The sequence below is a fragment of the Venustampulla echinocandica genome (assembly GCF_003357145.1).
Source record: "Venustampulla echinocandica strain BP 5553 chromosome Unknown scaffold_0, whole genome shotgun sequence".
Classification (NCBI taxonomy): Eukaryota; Fungi; Ascomycota; class Leotiomycetes; order Helotiales; family Pleuroascaceae; genus Venustampulla; species Venustampulla echinocandica.
This window is the reverse complement of record NW_022474205.1, coordinates 2,550,919-2,578,136: the sequence shown is the minus strand read 5'-3', so window position 1 is coordinate 2,578,136 and position 27,218 is coordinate 2,550,919. Positions and strand designations below refer to the sequence as shown.

Below are 27,218 nucleotides of genomic sequence, written 5' to 3'. Positions count from 1 at the left end.
AGTCAGGAGGCCCTCGACCAGCACCTCAGCTCTCCTGCTCACGTTCCAGATCCAGTGTACGAGTGTCTCGACTGTAACCGGAGCTTTGGCAGTCAAGAGGCCCTCGACCAGCACCTCAGCTCTTCCGTTCATGTACCAGATCTAGTGTACAAGTGTCTCGAGTGTGATTCGAGCTTTGGCAACCAAGAGGGCCTTAACCAGCACCTCAGCTCCCCCGCTCACGTTCCAAATATAGTGTACAGATGTTTTAAGTGCAGTATAAACTTTAGCAGTCAGGAGTCCCTCCAGCGGCATCTTCGTTCTCCAACTCACCTCTTCAAACGAGAAGGACGGCCTGTGGACCATATCGATGACTTCTTTCAGGCCTATCCTTCTTTTGACTATGATCCATCCGGACCCGTATGGACGCAATTCAATCGTCTGCGCGATGACTTTAAATGGAACGATGGCGATTACGAAATGCGGCAGGCGAGGCGGGGGTTCAAGACTGCAATGGTACAGCAGTTTAATAGCGTCTATGGAACAGACGAAGAGAATCTAAATTCGTGGCAGAGGCTATGCCTCGTCTTGAGAATTAACCCTATACCTGATGGCTTAAAGAAATGTCGCGAGGTGGGTTTTCACTGCCTTCCTATTGACCTAACTTAGCATTCATCCATCAATGATTTTCGGAGAGGCGTGGCTAACCAGGACCAGCGAGTTCGTCAGACGCATGTGAATCTCGTGGACCTCGTAGATACCCCGCGGACTGGAGTAGAGGCAAATATTTTCCCAAGACTCGAGCTGCTACGGCACTATACAATCGAGACTGGGAAGTTCTTTCCTAAAAGTCATGCAAAATCTGGAGGATTGCTACGATTCTTGCTTCGGGAAATCCTCAATCCAAGCGTCCGTAATTCATGGTAACTGTTGACAAATGTCTCTCAGACCAGGTAGCCTAGGTGTCTGGCATCAACTTTCACAAGTTAATTCTAATCGTCTCCTGTTACGCATGGAAGAGTGGATTTCAACCACATAGGTCTCGCTATATATTGTACGCGGATTTAGAGACTCGTCCATCCGTTTATTCCACAGCTTCACGAGAAGTCAATACCTTACTTCTGGCTCTAGTAATTATACTCACCGAAAGGCCACCATCACCATCATTAACTATCACCGGTGAACTGTTCTCCTCTGCTCTCGAAGATAATTTTCCAAATGCATCACAAGGGAACATATATCAGGGGAATTCATGCTGTGCCGATCTCCGCACAAGCAAGAGTATTCTGAATCCATTTTCTCCAACTATCGAGCCTAACTTCCTAAGGCATCCACCGGCTGGCCACATTAGAGTCGGCTTCAAGAAGCGGAAGCTTGTTCGGCATCATTGAACGAGTTGGGGAAATCGGAAGGATGCATTCATTTCGTCTCTAGGTGCAACATCAATTCTGATATAGTACGAAATGCGGAGACAAGACAGGGAAGCCAAGTGTTCGGAAACAGCTGACTAAACACTGCCAACCCTAAGTCCTACAGCCATCTCTATCTCGATTCGCTACTTCGTACGTACATAGTGATTTTGAATTGTGGCTCGGCATCATGTCGTCAATTACAACGTACGTGCCAACAGTTCATGACTTGAAGTTCGTGGCTTGGAGGGAGATTAAAGGGCGGAAAGAATATCTCTAGTAGGAATTTATCTCTTATAAGACTGGGCAGGACTCTACCTTCCAAGGCCTTTCCTATCTACATCTTCTCGTGTTTTTCATTAACTCTTTCAACGCATAATACGCATTGCTCGTGGAGTATAGTACCTTGTAGTACATATTTCTATCCTAATTATCAAAATCAACACCACTTTTCTCGAAATATTGAGCCGACCTGATGCTTTCTTTTCTCATCCCAAGTGTGATGCTGATGGGTCTAGTTGGCGCCAGCTTCCCACCAAAACCTGAAGGCATCACCCTCCTACCAATCATACGAGATCAACACGTTCTTTTGGTTCTTTGAATCACGCAATGACCCAGTTAAACTCGCCGCTTGCCATTTGGTTTCAAGGAGGTCCAGGAGTTCTTTCAGCCCCCGGAGCTCTGGGAGAGAATGGCCCTGCAGGGTCACGCCGGACTCGAAAAACACGGTTCTTAATCCATGGTCCTGGAACAACCATGTCAACATGCTCTACATTGATCAACCTGTCCAGACCGGTTTCTCCTATGACACGCTTGTCAATGGGACAATCAATCAGATCCACTCGCCCCTCGACATAACGGTCGAGGACTTTTCTATCTCCGGAGTCCCAACTGTCAATAACACTTTTCTCGTCGGTACTTTCCCCTCTACCAATCCACTCAATACGGCAAGCTTGACGACGACCGCCGCTTTTTCTGCGTGGCAGTTTATGCAAACTTGGACTCAAGAGTAAGAGCAGCCACGACTGGATATATTCTGCACTAACTTACGTTTTCCTGATTTCCTGAGTATAAGCCAAAATATGACCAGATCAGCATCTGGACCGAGTCATATGGTGGTCACTATGGACCCACGTTTGCAAACTTCTTCGAAGATCAAAATGACAGGATAGAGAATGGCGAGATTAAATCGCCGGCAACAAAGCTCCATTTAGACACTCTCGGAATAGGGAATGGGTGCATTGATATCGAATCCCAGATCTCGGCATATCCTCAAATGGCATTCAATAATACATATGGTCTGCAACTTATGACCGAGGCCGAATATCAATCAGCTCTTAGCAGTTATCCAAAATACCAGAGTCTAATCGAGTCATGCAGATCAGCAGAGGCATCTTCTGCTCTGAGCGAAACTGCAGCTGCAGCTTGCTCGGAGGCATATGGTTTCTGCTTCAAGACAATGTGGGCGACGTACAACGAGCACGGCCGAAACGTCTTCGACATTGGATTACCACTTATTAGTTCATGGTCGCCTAAATTTGCAGCTGGCTATCTGAACCAAGCGGAAGTCCAACAAGCCCTCGGTGTTCCTCTAAACTTCACGGGGCTGTCTACAGGAGTTGCGAGCGCCTTCGATGCCACAGGTGACTTTGCTCGAGGAGGAAATCTTAAGGCTCTTGGGTCACTCCTAGATCGTGGAGTCAAGGTCGCCCTGATGTATGGTGACAAAGACTACCAATGCAACTGTAAGCTAACACTTGCCTTCCCCCACCTCTCTTATATGCATTTCTCTAATCCTATTCGTTCTCTAGGGCTCGGCGGCGAAAATGCATCTCTCCATATCCCATCTACCCTCAGCGCGGGCTTTAGGAGCGCGGGTTACGCCTCCCTTGACACAAATAGCACATACTCAGGAGGATTCGTCCGCCAATACGGATACCTCTCCTTCACGCGCGTGTTTAACGCCGGCCATGAAGTACCATGGTATCAGCCCGAGACGGCGTACCAGATATTCACACGTGCGATGCTCGGCACTGATATTGCCACAAGTACGATCCCTCTCGGGAGCGGGGAGGAGTATAAGACAGAGGGCCCCCAGAGTTGCTTTAGTGTCAAGACACAGGTGGCTGAAAAAAGGGAGAGGGTGTGCTATCTTTGGGTGTGATGGAGACTTGTACGCCAGAAGAGACCGCATTGCTGCTTAGTGGGTCTGCGATTGTGAAGGATTTCATCCTCGTTGGGAGGATTGGAGGGAATGTGACTGACGGGAGTACGTAGACCCTGCTTGATGAGTATATATACGACCTCCCCACTCACAGTGACACGTAGATTCCACAGCACCGCCATCTAACAATGCATCATCGGCGAATCCTACCAACCCCGCTCACCCTTCGGTGACGTTGACGTCTGCTTCTGCAGCTCTGTCGCCAACGATGCTTTTCTCGCTGCTGGGGTTGCTGCTGCGACTTGGTTAGTTTATTTGGAAAGCATGGTGGGGAATGGCATGAGGGTTGCGGATGGTTTGTGTACAATGTATCTATGTGATATGGGGAAGCAAGATCACTTTTCTGTGGGGGTACTAATCATATTATCAAACTTTAACACATAATTCAATGTACTCCATCACAAAGATAAGCCGGTCTTTACATGAAATTCTGAATTTTTCCTAAATCCTACAACTGCTAGTAACTGCCTGTTTTCGGGTACTGTGACACCCCTCAAGCTAATAAATAATACACACTAGCGCTTTCTCTCTTCTCCCTCCGGGGGTCTCGCTCGAGCGAACACACTATAAAACACCATATCCTTATAATAAAAATACACGTCCGACTATGAGGGACTCCGCTTCCGCAAGCTTTTCTTTTCTGTTTCTTGTAATTCTTTCCCCGTCCGTGGCATGATGATGCCCCTATCAATTTTATATCCCCGTCCGGTCCGTGACAACGCCTGAGGTAAAATACAGAACAGATAAACAAGAAGAACAATAAAGGGGGGACTAGTTTCGACGTATGCTGCCAGCTCTTCCAATCCCAAACCATTTCTTGCCGCCTACAGGAGCAGCTTTGGCGTCTCCTCCGTCTACTTCGGCGGTGGAGGCGTTGTTGCGAGTAGGATCTTCGTCGGCGGGAACGTCATACCTAAATGATTGTGATCGGTTGCCGGATCCTACCCCTGCGGAGACTGGCCGGTGGCTAGGCCGTGTGCGCTTGATGGGCGGTGGGGTGGCACTTGCTCCTACATCCATACCATCATCGACATAGCTGGGAGCTTTAGTTGTGTCAGTTTTGGTGGCTGGGCTGGATGGGCTGCTTTCGGATCTTCCGAATATACGGCCGGATAATCGGGAGATCCTCGAATCCTTATCCTTTAATGGCGAGTTTGTCGTGGGCGATTGGCTCGGGGGGTTGGGTTGTCCTTTAAGCTTGGTGGTTGCTGTAAGTGAGGAGCGGCGGTCAGGAGGGTATGGCTTCGACATTTCGACAGGTGTTCCATGCTGGCTAGAATTATTCTGTTCATTTTTCATCCTGCTGCGACGTGGGGTGATCGTATCGTCGCTTCTAGGATATTCTGTTCGGATTGATCGTTGAACCGACCGATGTCTATCAGATGGAAGCGACGGGAAGTATGATGGCCCGCTCAACATCACATCTCGACCCCATTCCTCAGTTCCGCCAAATGTAAAGAGATCTGGTGTCATTACACGTTGCGGATGTCGGTAGGATGGCGGATTGTACTTGCTGGCTGAACTGGCTATACTAGCTATATCACTGAAATCGTCCTGCGTCTCAGTGTCCCATCCATGGCCATCGCGTCTACTTGTCACTGTTTCACCAGCACTGCGGGGTCGCACAGACACATCGGAACGAGATGGATGAAAGCTCTGGAACACCGCCGTGTTATTGAGGAATGTTTGATTCTCCGAGCCCCGCTGGCCCCGAGGAACTTCATCTCTTGAATTCTCCAAGTGCTTTAAGGTATCGCTGCTGAAGGTATCTGGGGTTGGGGGTAGGGTCTGGTGGCGTTCGAAGCTGGTTTGATCCCTCACGGCCCGGCGAAGGGTCTCTTTCGATTTTCGTTGCACCTTGGCAGTTTGGGTTGGGCCTGGCAATTGGGATCCGGCAGAAATGAGAGAATGGTTTTGCGTGGCAAGAGTGTGCTTTAACCTCTCGAGCTTTTGCAAAGGCGACTGGAGGACATCATTGATCGATCGGTATTGGCTCTTCATCCCCATACTGCGGGCCGATGGCCGCGCGGGAGTAACCGCAGGTACCGGCCGTTCATCTATCCACTTTTCAACCGCAACTGACGCACGATGCTTTCTCTCTGGTGGCGGAGACTCGGACTCTTCTTCCTGATCAGAAACTTCCAGTAACAGAGGCTTCTCCCCGTAGATGCTAACGAACGAGCTTTCGCTAAGCGTACTGAGTCGTGGGCTGTCCATCCCATCCCCCACCAACGTGGGCAGTGTCACATCGCTGTGGCCATGATTGGCGGGGAGATACAAGCTGCGCAAAGCTTCAGCACCTTCGCTCTGCTCGGATAAGAAGGACGGCATGCGCACAACCGAGTTGGAGGACCGAGTCGGTTTTAGGTCGTCGAGCTGTGGCGGAGAGCTAGGAATATCGTCATCCTGGCCTGGCCGGAAATATGTCGATTCGAAGTCTGCCTCGATGGCCTTCACCCCCTCTCTCTCCTTCATCAGGCGGTCCACTTTGTCTTCCAAAGTCACGATGATGCCAACAGCTTCTTCCACCGCGTGATCTCTCTTCTCCAACTCAGCCAGCAATTGTTCGTTCACCTCCTGCAATTCCACCTGTTCTTCAATCTTCTTCTCCGCTGCATCAAGCTGTGCTTCGAGAGTTTCTTGTCGTTGCCGTCGGTGGAAAAGCTCAAGCTTGAGGTCGAAATTCTGTTTATGTAGAGTAGAAACTTGCTGCATAACAATTAGCCATGTCCGTAAAAAAAATTTAAGCCTGCGAATAAAAACGTACCTCTTCAATCTGCTTCACGCCCATTCCTTTCCCCGTGGCCACGTTCCCAGAGATTGGTCTCCGCTCATCCCTCGCCATCGTTGCGGTGATGGGCGAGCTCTGCCCTCCCCTCTCCCCAAGCACGCTCGTATCAATGCTCCCGCGTCGCATCAGCCTGGCACTCTCGACCTTCCTCTCCCTCAATCGATCCTGTAGCAAGCTCGAGCCAGCCGACGAAGGCACCCGCGAACCGGTACTTGTGGTGCTTCGCAGGGGAAGGTGGGCTACCGAGCCATTGCTGCTGGATGCTGGTGTCATTCTGGTATTGCTCGACGAGCTTGAGCCTGGACGCGTACTGCGACTTCGTCGTGAGTCCTGGCTGCTATCCTCCATGCTAAAGTTTGAAGAGAATTTTGCCCTCACGTTCTGTTTGCTGGGCCGGGTTTGTTTCGCGCGAGGACGGTGAGAAGGGGGGAAAGGCGCAATGATATCGCGCAAACGCCTGTGTGTGCAGGTTGTATAGTCGTGGGTTTGGCAAATATAGGGAAAGGATGCGCCGTTGGTACTAGGGACCTAGGCAGCGGTGAACTTGGGGTGTAGGGACGTGCAGCGCAAGGGGTTGTTTATATTTTTTTCAGTACTTGTAAAATGGGCAGAAACCCTCCGTTAATGGGTTTAAGCAAGATGCGAATAAAAGTCGAGTAAGTGAGTGAGTGAGTGATTATGCGCTGTCTAGCATAAGTGCGTTGTATTTTGGGGAGTTCTTGTGACCTGCCGTAGAGTTGTGTTTTGATTTTACAGGGTGGAGAGGGAACAAAAGGGGTATTGAAAGGGAATCCTGGCCCGCTCGTAGGGCAAAGCAGTAAAGGATTCAATGGTTCGCTACGTAGTGCTGGTACTGGCACAAAAGGAACGGCACGTATTACTTCGTACAATGGTAATGATTGGCACAATGTCCGGACTGCCAACAATAAGGAGTCCGGCAAGTCAAAGAAAGGCCTTATTAGCTAGTGGCTGCCGTTGCCAGGACCCCGGGAACGACTAGCCAACGGCGGCCGAGCGCTAGGCTTGGTGGCTTGGTGACCGAGCTGAGCCTGGGTTGATTCGGTTGCAGAGTTTGCAGAGTTGCAGTTGCGTAGGGGGAGAGTTACTAGAGCTACTCGAGTTACTAGAGTTGCTAGAGTTTCCAGCGTTATCACAAGTGTGCTCGACTAGCCCAGAGTTAGCGGTGCCCGGATCGCAGCCGGGTCGGGCTCGGGCGGCAACCCATTCGTCGGAGAATTTGCCGGGAGGAGCCAGGGGCCTGTTCCCGGCAGCCAGAGGAGCGGGCCGTGCGTAAAGGGGGGGAGGCTGGGGAGGCTGGGGAGACTGGGGCATGGATTCTAGGCGTTGTGGAGTAACAAGGCAGAAGCGGAAATGGGTTATTCAAATTCAAGAAGTCTCTGGATCACGAATATCAGTCGGCGACATACAACGAACAACAATCTATCTATCAGTCTACGGAGTATTAATCAATCAATCATCCTCTATCCCTACTAAACAGATCACTCCATAATTGCTTGAACCCATACATAGGCTTCTTGTCATCATACACCTTCGCCTTACCCTGGGAAAACGTTTCCAGAGCCCCTCCTCCTGCAGGTTTATAGCTTCCAGTAACGTCTCTTGCGCGGGGTTGAGTAGCTCTTTCTCTGATTTCTTGCGCCAGCTGGGGCGCAACATCGGCGTAGCAGTTTCGGAGCTCGCGCTCGAGGGAGAAGTATGGCTTTTTGGCCAGTTCTGGCGCCATTAGGTTGTACGACCTGGTTAGACTGTTTAGGTTGGTGATGGCGAGTTGAAGATACGACTGCTCACCCGCTTCCCACTCAGGTAGGCGAAAGGGTGCTGGAAGGGGACGGCTTGGTTGCGGCTGAGCCTTTGGAGTTTCCCCCGTTGATGCTCCGGGAGATTCCGAGACGGCGATTTCGACATCCTTGGTCTCTACTGGAACTTGGATTGAAGGCGGGTCGCTTGCTGAGGGGGATGTAGGTTGCTGGGCGATCTTGACTATGACAGGACTGGCCGTGGCATTCCCTCCCAGAGCAATCTTTTCCACGTCTTGTCTCCTGGGATTATGCAGCCTCTCCGCTTCTGCATAGATATCCGCTTGTCGCATTTGATCTTCAAGAGTCCCTCCACGACTTGCAATCGTTCTTGCGGCATGACGCTTCCACTCATACCGCAGCCGGGCACGAAGTGTACTTGCCGTCTTGACAATCTCTTGTTGTTTCTCAATCCAAGGAGGGACGATAGCCTGCTGTTGAATCATCCTATTCATTAGGTATTCGGTCGTATCCACGAATGGATTATCAGCTCCCGGATCTCGTTTGATTGCTTTCCCTCGTGGAATGTCCTGAAACCATCAGTTGGTGATTATATCATATTTTGAGTCCATCCGTACCTTGAATTGCCCCCTTGCAATAGCATCCTCGATCCTCTCATTCGCCAGGGCGGCTAACCCACCAGGGGAATTCGGCATGGCCCGAGCAGCAGGCATAAATCTTTCTTTTAGTTCTTGCCTCAGAGCAGCCCTTTCCTTGTCTGACAGTTGCGTGTCCTTCGAGGTTGCATATATAGATGTCTTGTCCTTGGCATTGGCAATCCGCTGCCCCGGTCGCTGCTTCGGCGTTCTCTTAAACCTGAGATCAACAACTGGGTCCGGTATCTGGGTAGGGCCTCGAAGGCCAGGTTTTAAAGGCTTTCGCGCATCGTCCACCATTCGTAGCATCGTATCTTCAGGAGCTTCGTCACCCGCCCATGTTTGCGCCGTAGCGATATCCCGAGAGCCTTTCCCAACGTTGGATGTCAGCCCAGCTTCCGTGAAGGCGGTGAGATTCTCTTCTCGAAACTTGTGCGCCTGAACCCTCTCCAACAGTTGGTCTTTCAACTCGTCCGAAAACCCTGCCTCTTCTACTGCTTTTCGACCCGCTCGGCCACCTTCCAGAAGGGCATCCTCAGTCGCTTGCGCGAGGCGTCTAGACATTGCCCCTTGTTTCTGTCCATGATTGGACTGTGGCGACGTAGATGATTCGGGCGTCGGATATTTCTCAGATGGTTCGGCTTCGATCGAATGGCGCTCCTGCTCTGCTATCTTGCTGGAGACTCGAAGTGGCGAGAGATGAGAGAAGGACCGCGATGCGAATTGGGACCTTGGGTAGCCATTATGGCGTTGAACAGTTCGCAAGCAGCGAGCGCAGATATGTGGTGAGTAGTATCGTAAGTTGGGCATATAGAAGGGAGGCAAGGAGATTGTTGCTGGTGTGGGAGACTTTTGGTAGAGGTAGAAGGCAGATAAGGTATATCATAACGCTCACGCCGACAACACAACCGCGCGCCGCCTTCCGATAGGCGATAACATTAACGCCGACTAGTGGGCCGAAACTAGAACACCAACCATTTCCTCACGGCAACGCCAATTTTGAGGACCCCTTGACGAGCAAGAAAAGGCCATAAACGACGAGACCGGTATCAAAGAGCACACGCAGTTGCCAAAGACCACACCTTTGTAGAGGATTGCCCAGTTGTCAGGGGCCACATCGCTCTCAATATTTTGGGCCATCCCTCCTTCTGATCTGCTAATGCGGTAATGTTGGTGACAAAGTTATGGATTAATGTGAAACCATATGGGCGATATGTGTAGAATATGGCTGCAAAATATTATTAGCAAGCCCCTGATAAGGCGATCTAGCGAGGATATGTAGTTTAAGTTTACTGAGGGGTGAGATTAAGATGTGTTTTTCTTGCCAAACATCCGATATATCGGCGGTGGAGAAACCGAGCGGTGGTTCAGCAGGAGGATGAGCTAAGTATGAATATTCCACTGGATGTTTGCCTTCTGGAGCATCGGGCAGCGGCGGACTGTGGTAAACCCTAAAAGCACTCAGTAAGACAAACTCGTGGTCTATAGGCCAACTTGTCAATCGCTCCCGGCCCTCCTAATGTTATTTAGAACTAATCCTATAAATTTTCTAGGCTATAGCTCAACTATGATTCGCAAGCCACAATTGTGATTCGAGAGTCCAAGTGATAACACGGATTAACTATCCGCCCTATATGTACCTACAAACACTTTCCCGTTTGTACGCTTCATCCTACACCCTTAAAAAAGTTGTGGACATCCAGTCTCAATATTAAGTTCACTGTTCTTTCGACTTCTAAATCATTTTTCCTATGGATAGCAACGCCTCGGAGCTGAAGTCCACTGCTGACACCCTTCTTCGTAAGCCTCTAGGCCATGGCACCTCTATCCTGATCACCGTCGACGCACACTAACTGCGACCTAGTAAATAATGATACCTTTTACGGGTATCAATGGACTTGTTTCTCTTCTCCTCAAGATGGACCGCTTCGCTCGCGGGCCGAACTGTTTTTGGCATCCGTGAATTGGCTTGCACTCCTAGGTTACGCATCTAACAAGCGGAATGGAATCACCTGCAAGCTACTCCCCGATATTGGCCTTGGTACAATCAACCACATGGTTCGAATTGTCGAATTTGCAGATAAATCCCGATGGGTGGCGCGACTCCGAATGCCTCTCCTCGCAGAATTCTGTTCCTGTGAAGATGTTTTAAAGGCGGAAATATGATGAATTGTGAATTTAACACTATTTCTCTTGTGCGGCAAAGACTAGCATACCTACCCCTCAAATCCACGCATTTGAGGTAAAACGCGATTGCAGCAGAAAAGCACCATTCGTGTTAATGGACTGCTTGAAGGGTAATGTGGGAATGGATTTAGGTATGAAGGTACCGCCTGAGTATATGCAAACATTTTACGCAGTCTAGTAAAGTTTCATGTAGGTAAGCTACTTGTATGTAGAACACGGAGGGATAACTAATTATATTTGCCTACTCTAGGTCCACCTATCCGCGGTACTGCTGCCTAAGATCGGGACAATGGTCTCTATAAATAGGGACGGCACGTATCAGCAAGGCCCAATACCAGGACTGGGTGGCCCCCTTGACACAGCAACTGAGTTCTTTAGAGCATGGGTGACCAATGCCCAATTCGGTATGTCGGACGAGGGACTGCGAGAAGCATCGGGCCAATATGCTACTGAAATCATTCCTTCAGTCGCCTCTTTTGCAGAATCTATTAGCAAGTTAGCTAGTAGCCTGTTTACCCATGATCACGGCCCCTTCCCTCTCTGCCACGGTGACTTTGGACATATCAACATTATTGTTGATGATAAGTATCACGTCCTCGGCATGATTGACTGGGAGGCAGCCTTTGCTGGGCCGTGGGAGATGTTTGGAGATTTCCCTTTGAATATTTCAATAGTTCCACCTGCAATGGATGCCCCATGGAACTACGACGAAGGAGGATATCCCAAATGTGCTGACCTGGTACAAAAATTTGCGGACCAACAAGACTATACATAGCTGCTGTGAGGCATGAGGAGAGTGGCCATGACGGGAATATATGTTTATCAGAAGTGCTAGGGGATTCAAGAAGACAGCAATTCGTAACTGCGATGAGGCTCTATCAGAATGGAAACGCTGGATGGTACTCTAAACTGATCGATAGGTTTTATGAGTAATATGGCCCCTCAACATGCTCGTTGGCTCTCCCTCCTAATCCATCATTCCGTAAGGCTAACTGGCCAGGCACATTTTTTCCGGCCACCCACGCCCACGCCTCTTAGGGCCCCTAGGAGCTCCTGAAGTAGATAAGCGCTATTACAGACTCTCCTGTGGCAGCAGTAACTTGCGGTGGAGAGAGGTTAACCTCGCCACAAATATTAGAAAACGGCAGCCGCACCACCAACACCAGCTCCATGGCAGAACTTCTGAGACACGGCTACAAGTACTTTGGCGGTGGCGCTTCCGTTTTATCCACCACGAGCTACTCCCTACTACGTCCTTGGACTCTAAGGCCCCACGATGTTTCCCCTATAATCCTGAATACCTTTACGCGTAAACACTTGCTCTATAGGCCAACTTGTCCATCGCTCCCAACCCTCTCCAAGCTCATTTAGAATTGTTCCCAGCAAGTTCTCTGCCATACCATCTAGCCACCACTGGCGGAGATAACCTATTCTTTTCAGTGCCACCGAAAGATACGCCACTAACAACAGCGCCTCTGGGACTTTGTTCTCCAACATCTCCAGAAATTCATCAGACACGCGCGAGAACCAGGACATAATACAGGATGTTTTATCGACCTCTTCGCAATAGGTCAACATGCTAAATACTCTCCGAATCGTGTCGAGAGCGGCTGGCATAACTGCCTTCTGTGCTTCGGACATCATGGAAGAACTCCATGCTTCGGACAAGTCATCAATCCACTTCTTATCCTCGTCTTGGAGTAAGTTAGGCCGATTTGGATCGACACGCCCCCAAGGGGTAAACAAAGGTTTCAATGGACCATTTCGAAGGGTGGGGGATACCGAACCTAATATCGAGTGCGTCCCCCGATGGAGCTTCACCCATTTAATCTGAAGGGTATCCGCCTCCTCATCAGCTTGAGAGGGCGTGAAGAATAGTGTTGATGGTTTGGTGCGGTCTTGTGAGGCCCAGGCATGGGCGAAGGTGATTGTTGAGAACGCAAAGCATGCGTGGCAGTTGGTTTCGTCGAGATTGAGGATGTGCGGCTGGGACAAGGATAGCCCTATCGCAGCGTGCCTGTCGGACGCATAACGGTACATGGACGACTTCTGTGGCCGGGTATGAGATAGATGGCAGGCGGCCAGCGAGAGCATTGCATGCATTAGAAAATCATACTCAAATGCGATCTGGACGATTGTGGTTTGGAAGAGGGTGGTGATTTCAGCGCGGCCTCCAAAATCCACTACGGATTGGGTCATCCAGAAATGGAGCAATTCGAGGTCAAGCATCGTGAAGTTCGCCGGGAGGGGTTGGGATAACAGGGCCGACGGGTGCAATTCTGTACTTGAGGTAGGCGCCTGACTAGGCAAAAGGGGGTTTGGCCCCTCAACTGGCAATGGCCCCCCTTTAATGAGAGGCCCTTTGATGGGATGAGTCTGGAGAAACGAGCATGATGTCCCATAGCCATCGCACCGCTGGCAGGTTGGTTTCTGCTCATCGCACTACCCAATGGTTAGTAGGCGCCGGGGGCGGTTCTGCAACTGCGTGGAACTGAATAGAAGATGAAGAGAGCCAGACGGGGCTGCGTGGTCGGCTTATTTGAGAATGCCCGTGGCTCCGTAAGGGGGAAGCAAGCCATCGTTCTTTCTCAGCAACTACTTAGTGACTGAAACAGGGCAGACTTTGCCCCGACTTCTTGGGCACGAGCAATCGATATGCTTATTTACATAGTGTAATAGAGAGAAGCAAGAGAGCCGCGTAATAAAGTGCTAATTGGGACATATCATAGCCCATCAAAGGTTACACCGATGCCACTTGCACGGGGGGCTTTCAAGCTGGGCTGAACAACGCTGACGACGAGCTGACGAAAGCAGGCTGGGCATACTTTGACTTTCCTCTGCTTGCATTGGACACAGCCGGTCCTGCTCTTGTGGTGAGATCGCCGGGACTTGGTCGTATGGACTTTCTTCATGATCTGGAGCCCACCTTTGTGCCGGAGAGTACCTATGTAGTGGTAGTACTGGGCGGATTGGCGAGTCGTGGGGGGAGGAAGGGTCTGGCAGGTTGTTTAGGGACGAAGCACAGGAACTGCGCGCACCGAATAAGGTGTTGGTTGATACGGCGCAAATACGACAACCGACGCCCGAGCCGCTGCGGGTCTCTTATGCCAATCCAGAATCCAACACCTACCTGCCTTTAGCGGTAGTTTACGTTCTCTACGTCGTGAATGCCCGAATACGCTGGTGCGGCGTGGCCAAGCGCTTTCCTAGTTGCTCGCACCCGCTGCGAGTACGGATACCGTCTGCGAGTACGAAATACGCCGCTGTATAAAACCGTAATCCGCGTATTGGCGGCGCTCTTATTCGCTGGCGGCCCTTATACGACAGGCGATATACAAGCGACGCCCTCGCCAAGCCCGCTCAGCCCCTAGAGCGCGCGTTCTTACTGTATTACTTCCAACCGGGGGCGGAGAGTTGTTCCAACACACCAGCAGACGGAGCAGCCAAAGAAAATAGGCAAGATGGTCTGGAATTTCCCCGTTCTCAATCCCCCTTGAGTTCTTTCATGGACTGTACGTAGGTACTACGTAGGGCGTTCCAAATACATATACCCCCTTCTACACCCTCCTCTTGTGTATAGTCCATTCACGTCCGCTCTTTACGCTTTCTCCATCCCGATCTGCGTGCTTTCTCCTTCACCTCAGCCCCACGTTTCTTCTCCATCCCAGGGGGCCACTGTGTGCGTCATGGCGGAATCTAACCCAGCCGTCCCCGTTCACAAAAAATTCGTTTTCTACAGGTTGGTGACAGTCTTTCAATCTTTAATTGTCTAGTATCCTAGATATTTATTAGATATTTATTGACATTGTTGCAGATATGATCCTTCACTGGTCGCCGCTATAATCTTTATAGTACTCTTTTTTATCACAACAAACTACCATCTCTTCCAAGCATACAGGCGGAGGACGTACTATTTCATCCCACTAATCGTGGGAGGATTTTGTAACTCATCCCGATCTATTAAATCATAAAAACATTTGCTGAGTTTCAATAGTCGAATGGATTGGGTACATCGGGCGGGCGCTGGCCCACTACAACAAAACCTCGCTCTCCATCTACATCATGCAGACGCTCCTCCTCCTCCTCGCCCCGGCCCTGTTCGCCGCAAGTATCTACATGGTCCTGGGACGACTGATTACGTACACCAGGGGTGAAAGCCGCGCACCTATCCGACAACGATGGCTCACCAAGATCTTTGTTGGTGGAGATGTTTTGTCCTTCCTCGTGCAATCAGGAGGTGAGTCCTGATATCGCCCGGCTACAACGTAACTCCATAACTGATGCGTGGATAGGTGGCGGACTGATGGCGCAGGCGAAGAGCCAGAACATGGGCAAGATCTTGGTTGTCGCAGGTCTCGCCATCCAGATCCTCTTCTTCGGGGTATTTACCATCACCAGTGGTATTTTCCACTGGAGGATCAACCGATCGCCAACCTCCGAGTCAGCCAGCACCCCCTGGGCAAAATATATCTACGCTTTGTATGCCGCAAGTATGTTAATCCTGATTCGATCCTTGTTCCGTGTCATCGAATTTCTAGGAGGGAATGAGGGAACTCTGATGTCGAATGAGGTGTATCTATACGTCTTCGATGCGGTGTTGATGTTAGGCGTTATGGTCATTTTCAACCTTGTGCACCCGGGAAATATTATTGGACGGAAGGTGCAAGACGACGATATCCAGCTTAGTGATAATTAGTTTCGGAGCGTGGTGGGTGTCAACCATACTAGAGCCATACTATGAGCCACCGTTATTTCGGGGTTTCTTACAATCAAAATAATAACGAAATTAGTTCGATCCATCCTGTTCCTAAAGGGTTCTAGGGCCTCCCTTCTACTATGGCCGTTTTGCCGCTCTATTACTAGAGGCAAACTCCTAACCTCCAGTTCTACCAGAAGGTTGCTTGAGCGCTCGATCACTCGATCCCTCATCACTCGTTGAGATATCAATGTCCTTACCCGCACTTCCACTTTTATTAGTACGCGCATCAAAGGAAGTTTCCTCTCGCAAGTGGGTAGGTGAGGAACATACACGATTGACGGCTGCAACGCCTCGTACTGACTGGCCGTCAGTGTATCCCGCCGTCGTGGGTTTCCACAATTGGTATTCTGTTATAATAAGCTTTAAGAATTGATTAAAGTTTAGGCGTGTTGATCCACAAAACATGGCCGAATACTGACGCAAGGTATTCGGTGTTGGTGTTCAATCACTCCCATTTAAGTTCGGCGTTCGGTGGTTCTAATTTGTCAGCTGCGTCTATTGCGACTTATAAGCATCAAGAAGCATCATTTCGGTCGATATAAATATCGCTACATACATCGTAATTATTACCTTATTCAACTCTCATTGATTAAAATATGACTGGTACTTTTCTCATCACCGGAGCCACTGGTGCGCAAGGTGGTGCAACCGCTAGAGAGCTTCTTGCTCGTAAATGCAAAGTCCATGCCTTCGTCCGCAACCCAACCTCATCTGCAGCTCGTGGTCTTGAATCTCTCGGCGCCGTTCTCTTCAAAGGCGACTTCGACGATGTCAAAGCCATCACAGCAGCTACTGCGGGCGTCAATGGAGTGTTCCTCAACACTTTCCCGAATTTCACGGATCCTGGAGGAGAAGTGCGTTACGCCCAGAACTTCGTTAACGCTGCCATAGCTGCAAAGACTGTGACATCGTTCGTCGTGTCAACGGTCACTAAACCTTGTAGTGACCCCGAGAAGTGGAAAGCCCACGAAGCCCAGTACCCGTTCCTGTCGTTCTACCACTCCCAGAAACGTGGGGTCGAGGACGTGGTGAGGAAAGCCGGGTTTCCAAGCTACACGATCCTGCGGCCTGGGTGGCTGTTGTACAACTACCTGTCTCATCCGTGCAGATACCATTTCCCGGAACTTGAATCCGATCGCATCTTGACTACAAGCTTTCCACGCGAGTTCAAGCTCGACTCTTTCGATCCAGCTGACGTTGGGAAGTTTGCAACTGCGGCATTTATGGACCCGGGAACCTTCAATGGCGTGGAGCTTGACTTGGTCAATGAGCACTACACCTTGGAGGAGGTTGCTCAGCTTCTCACCAAGGTTTCCGGTGTGGAAGTCAAGGCTAGGTTTCGCAGCGAAGAGGAGACTAAAGCGATTCTTGCGTCCGGCAAGCTGCCAACTGTTGAGAACCAGATTTGGGCGAAGGAACGAGACGATGGGAGGAATGGTGCGCATCTGGAGAAATATGGGATTAGGCTCACAACATTTGAGGAATTTATGGAGCGGGAGAAGCCAAGATTGTTGGCTACTTTGGGCGCAGCAAACTGAGGAAGGAGTGTTATTTTGGCCTAGGAGAGCAGGTCCGAACCTGTTCATATAATCGTCCAATTGCTAAATACAAATTATAGCCATTGAATGCATCTAACCTATAAACTTCCAAAGGCCAAGAACAGGGGCCTGTCGTTTTGCAGCGGGCCCGTGGCCTTCCTAGTGGAATAAGTTTAGATTGATGGATGATGGATTCATGCTTCGAGTTGGGATATCGTGTTTGTAGATCATAGCGGGTCCGGCAATAATGTACCCCGAGATATGTAGGTATGGAATCGATTTCTTGATTGTCTAAACGTCTAATAAATATGGTGAGGACGTAGAGCGGGGCATAGGGGAAGCTAAGCTTTGGAGCCTTCGGCTTCAGATAGGCCGAGAGAGAGAGGAGAGGAATTGATGTGGCTTAAGGGAGGTTGTGCTTCGTAAGGTCGGCCTTATTGTTTGGTGCTTTCTAGTTTTGCGTGCGCCCCGAGCAAACGGCTTCGTTTCAGTTGCTTAGTCCCAAATATGAGCTGTTGATTCACGATGGAATCGACCAATCTCGTTGAAAGGCTACGCGGACAGCAACAGGGACCAATGTTCGGCTACCGACTTATCCCTGGCGTCAATCCGGACGTCAGACGAGATCTCTCACGTCCCAGGTTTCAACCACGACCATTCGGATGAACATGATCATTGCATTGGAGAATCATCTTGGTACGGGGGCCTAGGCGCGCTCGATGCCAAATTCGCACCTTGAAACTTGCGGGAAACTAGAAACTTTAATCCCCCTTTTCTTGGCGCGCGATAGAGAGGCCGGGGCCGGCTAGGGAGGTTAGATATACTTCCCCTGTTTCCTACCAAGTCTGTTTGTTTATATCTTCTTCATCAGTGATTTCATTCATTTTCATTTCCAAGCATACATTCTCTTCGTACTTCATTCTTTTCTGCTGGGCAGTTACTACATTCCTTAACAAGTATTTATATTTCAATTCCCGGCCTCTGTTTTCGTCAATATGACCGCCATACTTTCTGTTCTCCTCGGTGCCCTAGCCATTGCTTCGGCATCGCCCCTTGAAGCCCGAGCAGTCACGGCTCTCGACCAGGCAGCTTTCGAAGAGGCACAACAGCGCGATGACACTGCCACCCGTGCATTTTCGGCTACGGAAATCAAGGTACGTGGATTTTGGCCGAAGTCGAGAAGTTCATTATGCTGATTAGTAGACCTCCGATGGACAATGCCTCGTCGTCAACGAACTCTCAGGAGACTTTCGCGCCAATCTAACTCCAATTACAGCCGCTGCCTGTGATGGAAGCACAGGTCAATTGTGGGATATTATCACTAGTGGCAAGCACAACGATAAAGCTGGCACTATGCTGGTTGTGAACACTCTGGTTGGTGTCTTCATCAATAACAATAGGTAATCCATGCTAATGTATTCAGACCCAAGCTTGTCTCAATTTCGATCCCCGAAGAGCGGCAGGGAACACCGTGATCATGTTTTCATGTGGCGGAAGAGCTGATGGAGGTAAAAAGCCCCTTCCACTTATGGCCACCTGTTCTGACATCTCCCAGGGGGCGCGATCACCAGCTCGCAACAATATACGTTCGATGGTGGCGCTGGCCCACTCGCATTTGAACCTCAAAATGCCATTGGAACGTGCTTTGCCCTCACAGCCGCCGGTATCTTGGACCAGGCTCCTTGCAATGCCGGGGATGCAGCGCAGTCATTTACTTTTGGCGGCGACGCCCAGGCTGCTCCCGCAAAAGGTGCAGCATCTCCCGCAGCAGCATCTTCGGTGGATTCTGTGCAGACTGCCGCCCCAGCTGTAGCCGCCTCTCCGACTGCCGGAAGCTCAAAATGTGCCTCGACAACAATGAAGACTGTCACCAGGGCGCCGACAGCCGCCGGCGCAGCTGCAGCATCATCTTCTCCCGCAGCAGCACCGGCAGTGACTTCCGCCGTCCAGCAAGTTGATGCAAATCCCACTTCTGCAGTGCCAGTCTCGCGAGCCGGCGGAGTTCTCCAGCCCTCAGCAGCAGCGGAAGCCAATCCCCGGGATGATACCGCAACCCGCGCCGTCTCATCCGCGTCCATCAAGTCCTCTACCGGCAAGTGCCTCTTCATCGACCCCACCGCCGGCGATTTCCGACAAAACTTGATTCCAATTGGAGTTCAAGAGTGCACAGGAGGCGCAGGGGAGAAATTCGATTTGATCACCAAGGGCGCGCACAACGACCAGGAGGGTGCTACGCTAGTTGTGAGCAGCTTGGTATGTTCTCCTTCCTTCCTGCTGCCTATATAAGGGCTATGCTGATTCTTATGCTTTGTAGATGCAGGGATGCCTGAACTTTGACGACCGAAGAGCCGCTGGCGATACAGTGATCATGTTTTCCTGCGGAGGCAGGGCCGACGGCGAAAGTGGAACGACGAACTCCCAACTATTCAAATTTGCAGGAGGAAACACAATTGTTCTTTCCCCAGAAAACGCAAATGGTGCAACTTGCATGTTTGATAATGCCGGCAAGTTGGATTCGACCGCTTGCACTGGGGGTGCTGCGCAGGTGTTCACAATTGAGGCTTGAATTGGCCCCCAAAACTAAAGCTTCTAGCAGGAACGTTTTGTATGATTGGAGACATTGTGTGGCGGCGGATTTGTACGTTTGCATTAGGCCGCTATTATTTTCATTCTGCAGTGCCGGAATAACTGTAATTATATTTTTATGAAGAGGTTGAGATAGATCAATGAATACAAGTATTTCATGATGACTGATTCTCCACATTATGCATGGCGGTGGCTCCCGAGACATATTAAACTTTGCGGGGGCGGTTAATTCCCCTTTCCCAGCCCCTGGACAGGGGTGTCAGCATTCCGAACTGCACGAAAACTCCACCAAAGCACCGATCAAGACGCCATTCCACCTCGCTGTTACGCGCGATAATACATTGCTCTACACGCTCAACCAGCCCACAACCAACAATGCGCTCCATATTATAGTAATACCATACCGAAACTTCTTGACCGCCGCCAATGGCTACAAATACCACAACCCATGAGGTTCCCGAATGGGAGGGGCGTACCACAACTGGAACCAAGAAGAGCCTCTTCAGCAAACTAGAGGACTTCCCCGCGTCTGAGGAACCCTCGAAGCAGGAGTCAATTGAAGCAGGATCATGCAATCGCACTTCTACCAGGCGATATCTGCCTCTTTCAATCACGAACTTCTTCTATCACAGTCGCAAGAGGGCGTATATAATATGCGGGATTGGCGCGGTCCTCCTGCTTGCCCTCATTCTGGGACTGGGCCTGGGTCTCGGGCTGTCGCATAAATCGTCGTAAGTTGATATTGCGCCTCCTCTCTTGTTTCTATCTTCGCATTGATATGATATGCTTTATACATGAAAACCAAGGCGCCCGACTAACAACATCACTCATAGCAAGCAAAGTGCCAAAAATCTCCCACTCCCAACCAACGCCGCAACCTTCACAGGCGATCTCACATACTACAGTCCGGGACCAGGATATGGTGCATGCGGTTACGAGAATACCGAGACGGAAGCCATATGTGCGGTATCACATCTCGTCTGGGATGCCGTGTCCACGAGCACGAATCCGAACTTGAATCCCCTTTGCGGAAAGAAGATCCGTATAACGAGATATTTCCCTGAGGTGGGGGGAAACAGGAGTGTGGATGTGCAGGTTGTGGATAGGTGTGTTGGGTGTTTGGATACTGATTTGGATTTGAGTATTGCGATGTTTACGACCTTGGCGGAAGAGGGCCAGGGGAGAGTTGTAGGTTCTTGGGCTTGGCTGGATGGTGCTTGAGGTTGTGGCTGGTAGGGGCGTATTTGGTTAATGGCGATGGTTCTGTTTTGCGCGCTTCAGTGGGATTCTTTTGAGCCTCTGCGTCAGAATGATCTCGAGTAAGAGGCGTTGGATAATGTTCGGCTTGATTAAAGAGGTGGTTTGATGTGTGAGATGTGGGCTGGATTTTCCGGTGCGCTGAGCCTGACTAGTTTCATTCTTGTAGCTATATTTGCAGAGATACCCTTATTCTTTAATTATATGTATAATTGGGCCGATTAGCCCGCCATCTTTATTCGAGGGCTCAAAGGTAGGTAGTGTTTAGTTGATACTCCCTTTACAGGTACGAATACAGTGGTAACGTCTGCATAAGGGGTGGTATGTTCCTAATGTAAATTGTGCTGTTGCATCTTTCTAGTTAAGTAGAACATGATGCGATATAATACATATAGGCATATAACTTGAGATGGGCACGTAGAGATGCTCCACATGACCTGCGGAAAAACCAAACATCCGTCAACCTTGTCTAAAATTGAGGCTCTGATTGCACTAAATCTGCGAACTCGGAATGGAGGGGCACCGATCCATGTAGTCCTAGATTCACAATATACTACAATCTACAAGATGTCCCATGACTAAAGGAACATCTCGCCGAAGTTAAGCAAATCGACAATGTCCCGACCCTCTTACTCCTCGACAAGCCAAAAAGCTTCCAGTTAATCCGAGCAGCATATATTACAAGGCTCACTTAAACTCCCCACCCCCAAGGATATCCTTGAGGTTAATCTGCCCGCTGCCCCTCGGTAGCGGCTTAGGCTGGTTCTCGCCCTCTTTCCAACCAATCATATATATTATCCTGAACGTGGCAGGTAAAGACCTATCCTCATTGCCATGAAGCGCTCGGTAGATACCCTCAGTCGCAAGCAACACATCCCTTTGGATGGGGCCAGGCTCCCGCTGTGCTACTGCATTACTCTCGCCCATAGATTGAAGATCCCGCATCAATGTAAATGTATCGGGAAAGTCGACAATGATGTCATCCACATCGACGGTTAACATTTTGAACCCGGCTTTCTGTAATAGCCCACCCATATCCTTCACATCTGCTAGCGGGGACACATGAGTTGACACGCCGCCTCTCCTCTCTTGGTCGGCAAGCTGTAGAGAAGTCCGTAATTCGAATAGTGTATCTCCTCCGAACATAGCTGCGATGAAAGGACTGTCGGGTTTCAAAACGTGGTTGATTTGTGCAAGGACCGATGGCAAATCATTGATCCAGTGCATGCTCAGAGAGCTCAGCGCAGCATCGAATGTATTCTCTTTGTAAGGCAGCCTTTCCTCGTCATCGAGCACTTCACGGGTGAGGTTTATGTCTTTGTTGAAAGGGAGCTCTGCATCACGATATAGCATAGCTCCAGAGGAATCCACCGCTGTTAGGTGAGCTATTTTAGTTGACAATGGAGGAGAAGATATTTTCGAAGGATCTGGGTCTGGGTCCGGCATGGTGAGTGCGCGCGCAATGTTACAGGCGTTCGCCCCGAGGTCAAGGACATGGCTGAAATTCCGATTGATGTCCTGGAACGGAAATATTAGTTCTGGAGGCCAATTGGAGATTTACGTTTATATCTACCAGCAATCTTTCCGATAACCTCATAGCCACCTCATCCTTTAAATAATCCACCTGTCTACTCCTTTCCGGGTCCTCCGCAGCCCGTTCCTTTTGTAGGTATTTCGTGTGCCGATTGAATACCTGCAACGTCGGGTTTCCCGGCGTCTGGACAGCATAGGTTCGAGAAATACATATTCTCCGCCTGATTGCTGGTCGTGGAAGAAAAGGGCGCAATGTGGCCGGCTTCATGGTTTAATTGGGGTGGGTGGGATGGAAGAGCAACCTCGACGCTGCCCATGCAATAAACAAGAAGGCTGATAGTGACGCTCAAGATTGGCGAGGCTTTGATGGAATCGCGCCTCTCGCCGAGTCTGGACCCCTGCCGAGTGGCCGGCCACTAGTGCGCATACACTCCATATCCCATATTCAAGAGGGGCCCAACATCAACGGAAAACACTTCGAAAAAGTCCATTCTTCAGTCTTCAGCTCCCGTCGCCAGCCAGGCTCGACCGCAGATCCGCACAAGGAGCTGGACACCAGCTAGAGACACACGGCGGATGGACTTCCATGGGTAGGGCTAACCTTTACAGCTATTGCTAAGGTTACTGCGGCTCGATCCCACACTCTCCCCGTTCCAGAACACTGTCGACGTCGCAGCACAACAGAATCCGAGCCTTTTATCCGGCTGTATCTGTCGAGGACGTCTGCGGGGATTGTAGTCCATCATTGGGGTTATTGTTTGAATCAAAGACGTATTATCCACTGCCCCACCAAAACACAGCTACCGGGAAGAGCGCAACCCGCCACATTTGATCATGGCATCGTCGGCGGCAGGCTTCCTAAGTCGAGGGAGCTCGGGAGATAAAAATATGCGTGGTTTGGTGCAGTTTATTGCAGATTTAAGAAACGCAAGGGCGAGGGAGCTTGAGGAGAAAAGGATCAATAAAGAATTAGCGAATATAAGGTATGTGGTTGCATCACGCTGCGTGAGATGTTGGAGCGAGGCTGACCCAATATATCCAGGCAGAAATTCAAAGGTATACATCAAAATGCAATACTGGGACGTATGGGGATTGCTGACTTAGGGATATAGATGGGAGTCTCAGTGGGTACCACAAGAAGAAATACGTCTGCAAGGTAAATCGCCCCCTAACCCCGAGCGCGGAACCGTGTATCTGAACTCTTGCAGCTTTTGTATATATATATTCTGGGTTGGAATGTCGATTTCGGCCATCTTGAGGCCGTCAACCTCATCTCTGCGACCAAGTATTCGGAGAAGCAGATCGGATATCTTGCGATGACCCTTTTCCTCCACGAGCAACACGAGCTGTTGCATTTGGTAGTAAACAGCATAAGGAAGGACTTGACAGATCATAATGAATTGTACAATTGCTTGGCTCTGCATGCCATCGCCAATGTAGGCAGTAGGGAGATGGGGGAGGCTCTGAGCGGTGAGGTTCACAGGTTGCTGATTTCACCGTAAGATATGGAATCCCTCCGTGGAAGTCCATTGCTGATTTATATAAGTACTTCCAAGGCGTTCGTAAAAAAGAAGGCCGCCCTCACCCTTCTGCGGCTTTACCGAAAACACAAAGACATCGTTCAACCGCAATGGGCCGAGCGAATAATTTCTCTGATGGATGATGTTGATATGGGGGTCGCTCTGTCCGTCACTTCTCTTGTGATGGCCCTTGCACAAGACAATCCCGAACAATACAAGGGAAGCTATGTGAAAGCAGCTTCGCGGATGAAGAAGATACTAGTAGATGGGGAATATGCAGCGGATTACCTTTATTACAAGGTGCCATGTCCCTGGATCCAGGTGAAGATGTTAAGGTTGCTCCAATACTTTCCTCCCTCAGGTATGTTGGCAGGCCACTCCGATCATTGCCTTGGGTACTAATAACCCTGCAGAGGATACGCACGTTCGAGAATTGATCCGGGAATCATTGCAGAAGATTCTAAACCTTGCTCTAGAGATGCCCAAGAACGTCCAGCAGAATAATGCACAAAATGCTGTTCTATTTGAGGCTATTAACCTTATAATCCATTTAGATACCGAGCAGGCCCTGATGAAGCAAATATCGACGAGATTGGGGAAGTTCATCCAATCCAGAGAGACTAATGTACGATATCTCGGACTGGAAGCCATGACGCATCTGGCTGCCAGAGCTGAAACGCTAGATCCTATCAAACAACATCAATCAATTATTATTGGCTCCTTAAAAGACAGAGATATCAGTGTGCGGCGGAAGGGTCTTGATCTGCTCTACAGCATGTGTGATCAGAGCAATGCGCAACCAATAGTTGGAGAACTCCTGCATTATCTTCAGAACGCCGACTTCGCCATCCGAGAGGAGATGGTGCTGAAAATTGCCATCTTGACAGAGAAATATGCTACTGATATTCAGTGGTATGTGGATATATCTCTGCGACTCATTGCCATGGCGGGAGACCATGTCAGTGATGAAGTATGGCACCGAGTTATTCAGATCGTCACAAACAATGAAGAGCTCCAGGTGTATGCTGCGCAAAATATCCTACAGTATGTCAAGGCGGATCACTGTCATGAGACTCTGGTGAAGATTGGCGGTTACATTCTCGGTGAATTTGGCCATCTAATAGCAGAAGACAAGGGCTGCAGTCCTATTGAGCAATTTCTCGCTTTGCAGGGCAAACTTCAAGGCTGTTCGTCGAGTACGAGAGCCATCATCCTCTCATCTTTTATTAAATTCGTCAATCTCTTCCCCGAAATCAAGCCTCGTCTCATGTACGTCTTCCAAGCCTACAGTCATACTCTGGATTCAGAACTTCAACAAAGAGCCTGCGAGTACCTTGCACTTGCAAGTCTACCAACCGACGACCTCCTTCGGACTGTTTGCGATGAGATGCCTCCTTTCCCTGAACGGCAGTCCGCCCTTCTATCCCGACTTCATCAACAGCATGCCCATACCAGTGACAAACGCACATGGGTTGTCGGAGGCAAGGATGCGAACACGAACGAGAAAGATTTCACTTTAACCAAGCCAGGCCTGATGCGGACACAGAGTATAAACGGATCTCTACAAGTCAACGGTGGCACGAACGGCACAGCTGCAAATGGTCACGCCAAAGGGGCGAATGATCTTGCTGGCTTGGACATGAACGCTGGGCCTTCTGAGCCCAAGACTCTCAAAGGGACTCCCAACTTGGCAAGCGCGGCACATCTGTCCCCAGACTGGGAGATCGGTTACTATAAACTGATGTTGAAGGGCGAAGGTATCCTCTACGAGGATGGCCAGATTCAGATTGGTGTACGCTCTGAATACCGGGGTCAGATGGCATGCGTCATTCTTTACTTCTCGAACAAGGCGCCCACTGCCGTGAGCTCGTTTACCACAACACTAGATCTTGATCCTAGCGAGAAAGACAATCTAACGTGGGAAGTAAAATCGTTACCGGAAAGCACAATTGGCGAGGGCTCGCAAAGCCAACAGATGATCATGTTCACAGCTCAGAACGTGTTCGACAAGAGCCCGACGATCAGAATCAGCTACATAGCTGGAGCGTTACAAGCACTCACTCTAAAGCTGCCAGTGACGATCCACAAATTTATGGACCCCGCGGAACTAACAGCGGATGACTACTTCAAACGGTGGAACCAGATTGGCAGCGCTCCTCGAGAAGCACAGCGTGTCTTCGGTGTCAAGGGTATGGATCGGGAGCTTAATGAGACCTTCGTACGGCGAGTAGTCGAGGGCTTCAGATGGGGCGTCCTTGATGGTGTTGATCGAAACCAGAAGAACTTCGTTGGCGCAAGCGTACTCCATATAGGTGATGGTAGGAAATTCGGGTGTTTACTGAGGCTGGAGCCGAATTACGCAAAACAGGTACGTTTGCAAACCGCTCTCTATTTCAACCTAACAAAATTAATTCTAACCCATTATAGATGATCCGTCTCACAATCCGGGCAACAGACGAGAGCGTCCCTCCCGTCCTAATTAAACTCATGGAGGAGCGATTAGCAACCGGTGAATCGACGCATCTAGAACCCATACAACCGCCAACCCGAAGGGAAATGTCCGATGCATTTGGGAATATTCTTGTCTCGTGAAAACAGGGGGAAATCGGGCATGCTAAAGAGTTATTGGCTAGTTCTCATGTTTTTTTCTAATGGATTTTTTTCGCTGGGTGTTGTCGCTTCGTCTAGGGTAAGGAAGGATTTTTTATTATAGTCATCGTATACTAGGTATAACCTGCTGCATTTTCAATGGAGTCTATTTTAAAGGATTCTCTTGAATCTGCCTGCCTAACCTGGGTGATTCATGCGCACTCCTGGACTCTCGTCGGTATAATCCGGCTTTTAATTCCTCCTCGGCTCATATATGGCTGTTATATCCCGCAACATGTGCAACTTGCCAACCAACTTATGCATGGCGTTCAAACCCCCCGAAACTAAATAAACTAACGGGACTATAGCAGCAAAATAAAAACCGCATCCTAAGGTAAACCATCAGACCTTATTGTGGCGGTGCTGAACGGAA

At 49.8% G+C, this 27,218-nt stretch overlaps 12 protein-coding genes across 12 annotated transcripts; 8 read left to right on the top strand and 4 right to left on the bottom strand.

The window, feature by feature from the left end:
* Nucleotides 1-2,152: 2,152 nt before the first annotated feature.
* Nucleotides 2,153-3,552, top strand: BP5553_00794 (uncharacterized protein; the record flags this gene model as incomplete). Its single annotated transcript, XM_032009417.1, has 3 exons — nt 2,153-2,397; nt 2,484-3,133; nt 3,200-3,552. The coding sequence occupies 3 exons, from the start codon at nt 2,153-2,155 to the stop codon at nt 3,550-3,552; spliced, it is 1,248 nt and encodes a 415-aa protein (XP_031873471.1).
* Nucleotides 3,553-4,383: 831 nt separating this feature from the next.
* On the bottom strand, nt 4,384-6,751 carry BP5553_00793 (uncharacterized protein; the record flags this gene model as incomplete). The annotated part of the gene is made up of 2 exons (XM_032009416.1): nt 4,384-6,321; nt 6,380-6,751. The coding sequence occupies 2 exons, from the start codon at nt 6,749-6,751 to the stop codon at nt 4,384-4,386; spliced, it is 2,310 nt and encodes a 769-aa protein (XP_031873470.1).
* Nucleotides 6,752-7,420: 669 nt separating this feature from the next.
* On the bottom strand, nt 7,421-9,626 carry BP5553_00792 (Uncharacterized protein; the record flags this gene model as incomplete). Its single annotated transcript, XM_032009415.1, has 3 exons — nt 7,421-7,661; nt 7,930-8,750; nt 8,799-9,626. The coding sequence occupies 3 exons, from the start codon at nt 9,624-9,626 to the stop codon at nt 7,421-7,423; spliced, it is 1,890 nt and encodes a 629-aa protein (XP_031873469.1).
* A 941-nt stretch (nt 9,627-10,567) lies between these two features.
* BP5553_00791 (uncharacterized protein) lies at nt 10,568-10,982 on the top strand (the record flags this gene model as incomplete). Its single annotated transcript, XM_032009414.1, has 2 exons — nt 10,568-10,616; nt 10,681-10,982. The coding sequence occupies 2 exons, from the start codon at nt 10,568-10,570 to the stop codon at nt 10,980-10,982; spliced, it is 351 nt and encodes a 116-aa protein (XP_031873468.1).
* A 310-nt stretch (nt 10,983-11,292) lies between these two features.
* On the top strand, nt 11,293-11,778 carry BP5553_00790 (uncharacterized protein; the record flags this gene model as incomplete). The annotated part of the gene is made up of 1 exon (XM_032009413.1): nt 11,293-11,778. One exon carries the CDS (start codon nt 11,293-11,295, stop codon nt 11,776-11,778), a length of 486 nt encoding a protein of 161 aa, XP_031873467.1.
* A 488-nt stretch (nt 11,779-12,266) lies between these two features.
* Nucleotides 12,267-13,232, bottom strand: BP5553_00789 (uncharacterized protein; the record flags this gene model as incomplete). Its single annotated transcript, XM_032009412.1, has 1 exon — nt 12,267-13,232. One exon carries the CDS (start codon nt 13,230-13,232, stop codon nt 12,267-12,269), a length of 966 nt encoding a protein of 321 aa, XP_031873466.1.
* Nucleotides 13,233-15,065: 1,833 nt separating this feature from the next.
* BP5553_00788 (uncharacterized protein) lies at nt 15,066-15,699 on the top strand (the record flags this gene model as incomplete). Its single annotated transcript, XM_032009411.1, has 2 exons — nt 15,066-15,240; nt 15,296-15,699. The coding sequence occupies 2 exons, from the start codon at nt 15,066-15,068 to the stop codon at nt 15,697-15,699; spliced, it is 579 nt and encodes a 192-aa protein (XP_031873465.1).
* A 659-nt stretch (nt 15,700-16,358) lies between these two features.
* On the top strand, nt 16,359-17,300 carry BP5553_00787 (Uncharacterized protein; the record flags this gene model as incomplete). Its single annotated transcript, XM_032009410.1, has 1 exon — nt 16,359-17,300. One exon carries the CDS (start codon nt 16,359-16,361, stop codon nt 17,298-17,300), a length of 942 nt encoding a protein of 313 aa, XP_031873464.1.
* Nucleotides 17,301-18,295: 995 nt separating this feature from the next.
* Nucleotides 18,296-19,866, top strand: BP5553_00786 (Uncharacterized protein; the record flags this gene model as incomplete). Its single annotated transcript, XM_032009409.1, has 5 exons — nt 18,296-18,454; nt 18,504-18,674; nt 18,724-18,808; nt 18,856-19,553; nt 19,615-19,866. The coding sequence occupies 5 exons, from the start codon at nt 18,296-18,298 to the stop codon at nt 19,864-19,866; spliced, it is 1,365 nt and encodes a 454-aa protein (XP_031873463.1).
* Nucleotides 19,867-20,312: 446 nt separating this feature from the next.
* BP5553_00785 (uncharacterized protein) lies at nt 20,313-21,107 on the top strand (the record flags this gene model as incomplete). The annotated part of the gene is made up of 2 exons (XM_032009408.1): nt 20,313-20,617; nt 20,720-21,107. The coding sequence occupies 2 exons, from the start codon at nt 20,313-20,315 to the stop codon at nt 21,105-21,107; spliced, it is 693 nt and encodes a 230-aa protein (XP_031873462.1).
* A 723-nt stretch (nt 21,108-21,830) lies between these two features.
* Nucleotides 21,831-22,589, bottom strand: BP5553_00784 (putative methyltransferase; the record flags this gene model as incomplete). Its single annotated transcript, XM_032009407.1, has 1 exon — nt 21,831-22,589. The coding sequence occupies one exon, from the start codon at nt 22,587-22,589 to the stop codon at nt 21,831-21,833; it is 759 nt and encodes a 252-aa protein (XP_031873461.1).
* A 921-nt stretch (nt 22,590-23,510) lies between these two features.
* On the top strand, nt 23,511-26,788 carry BP5553_00783 (uncharacterized protein; the record flags this gene model as incomplete). Its single annotated transcript, XM_032009406.1, has 7 exons — nt 23,511-23,659; nt 23,719-23,732; nt 23,789-23,832; nt 23,885-24,174; nt 24,223-24,557; nt 24,610-26,564; nt 26,624-26,788. The coding sequence occupies 7 exons, from the start codon at nt 23,511-23,513 to the stop codon at nt 26,786-26,788; spliced, it is 2,952 nt and encodes a 983-aa protein (XP_031873460.1).
* Nucleotides 26,789-27,218: the final 430 nt, after the last annotated feature.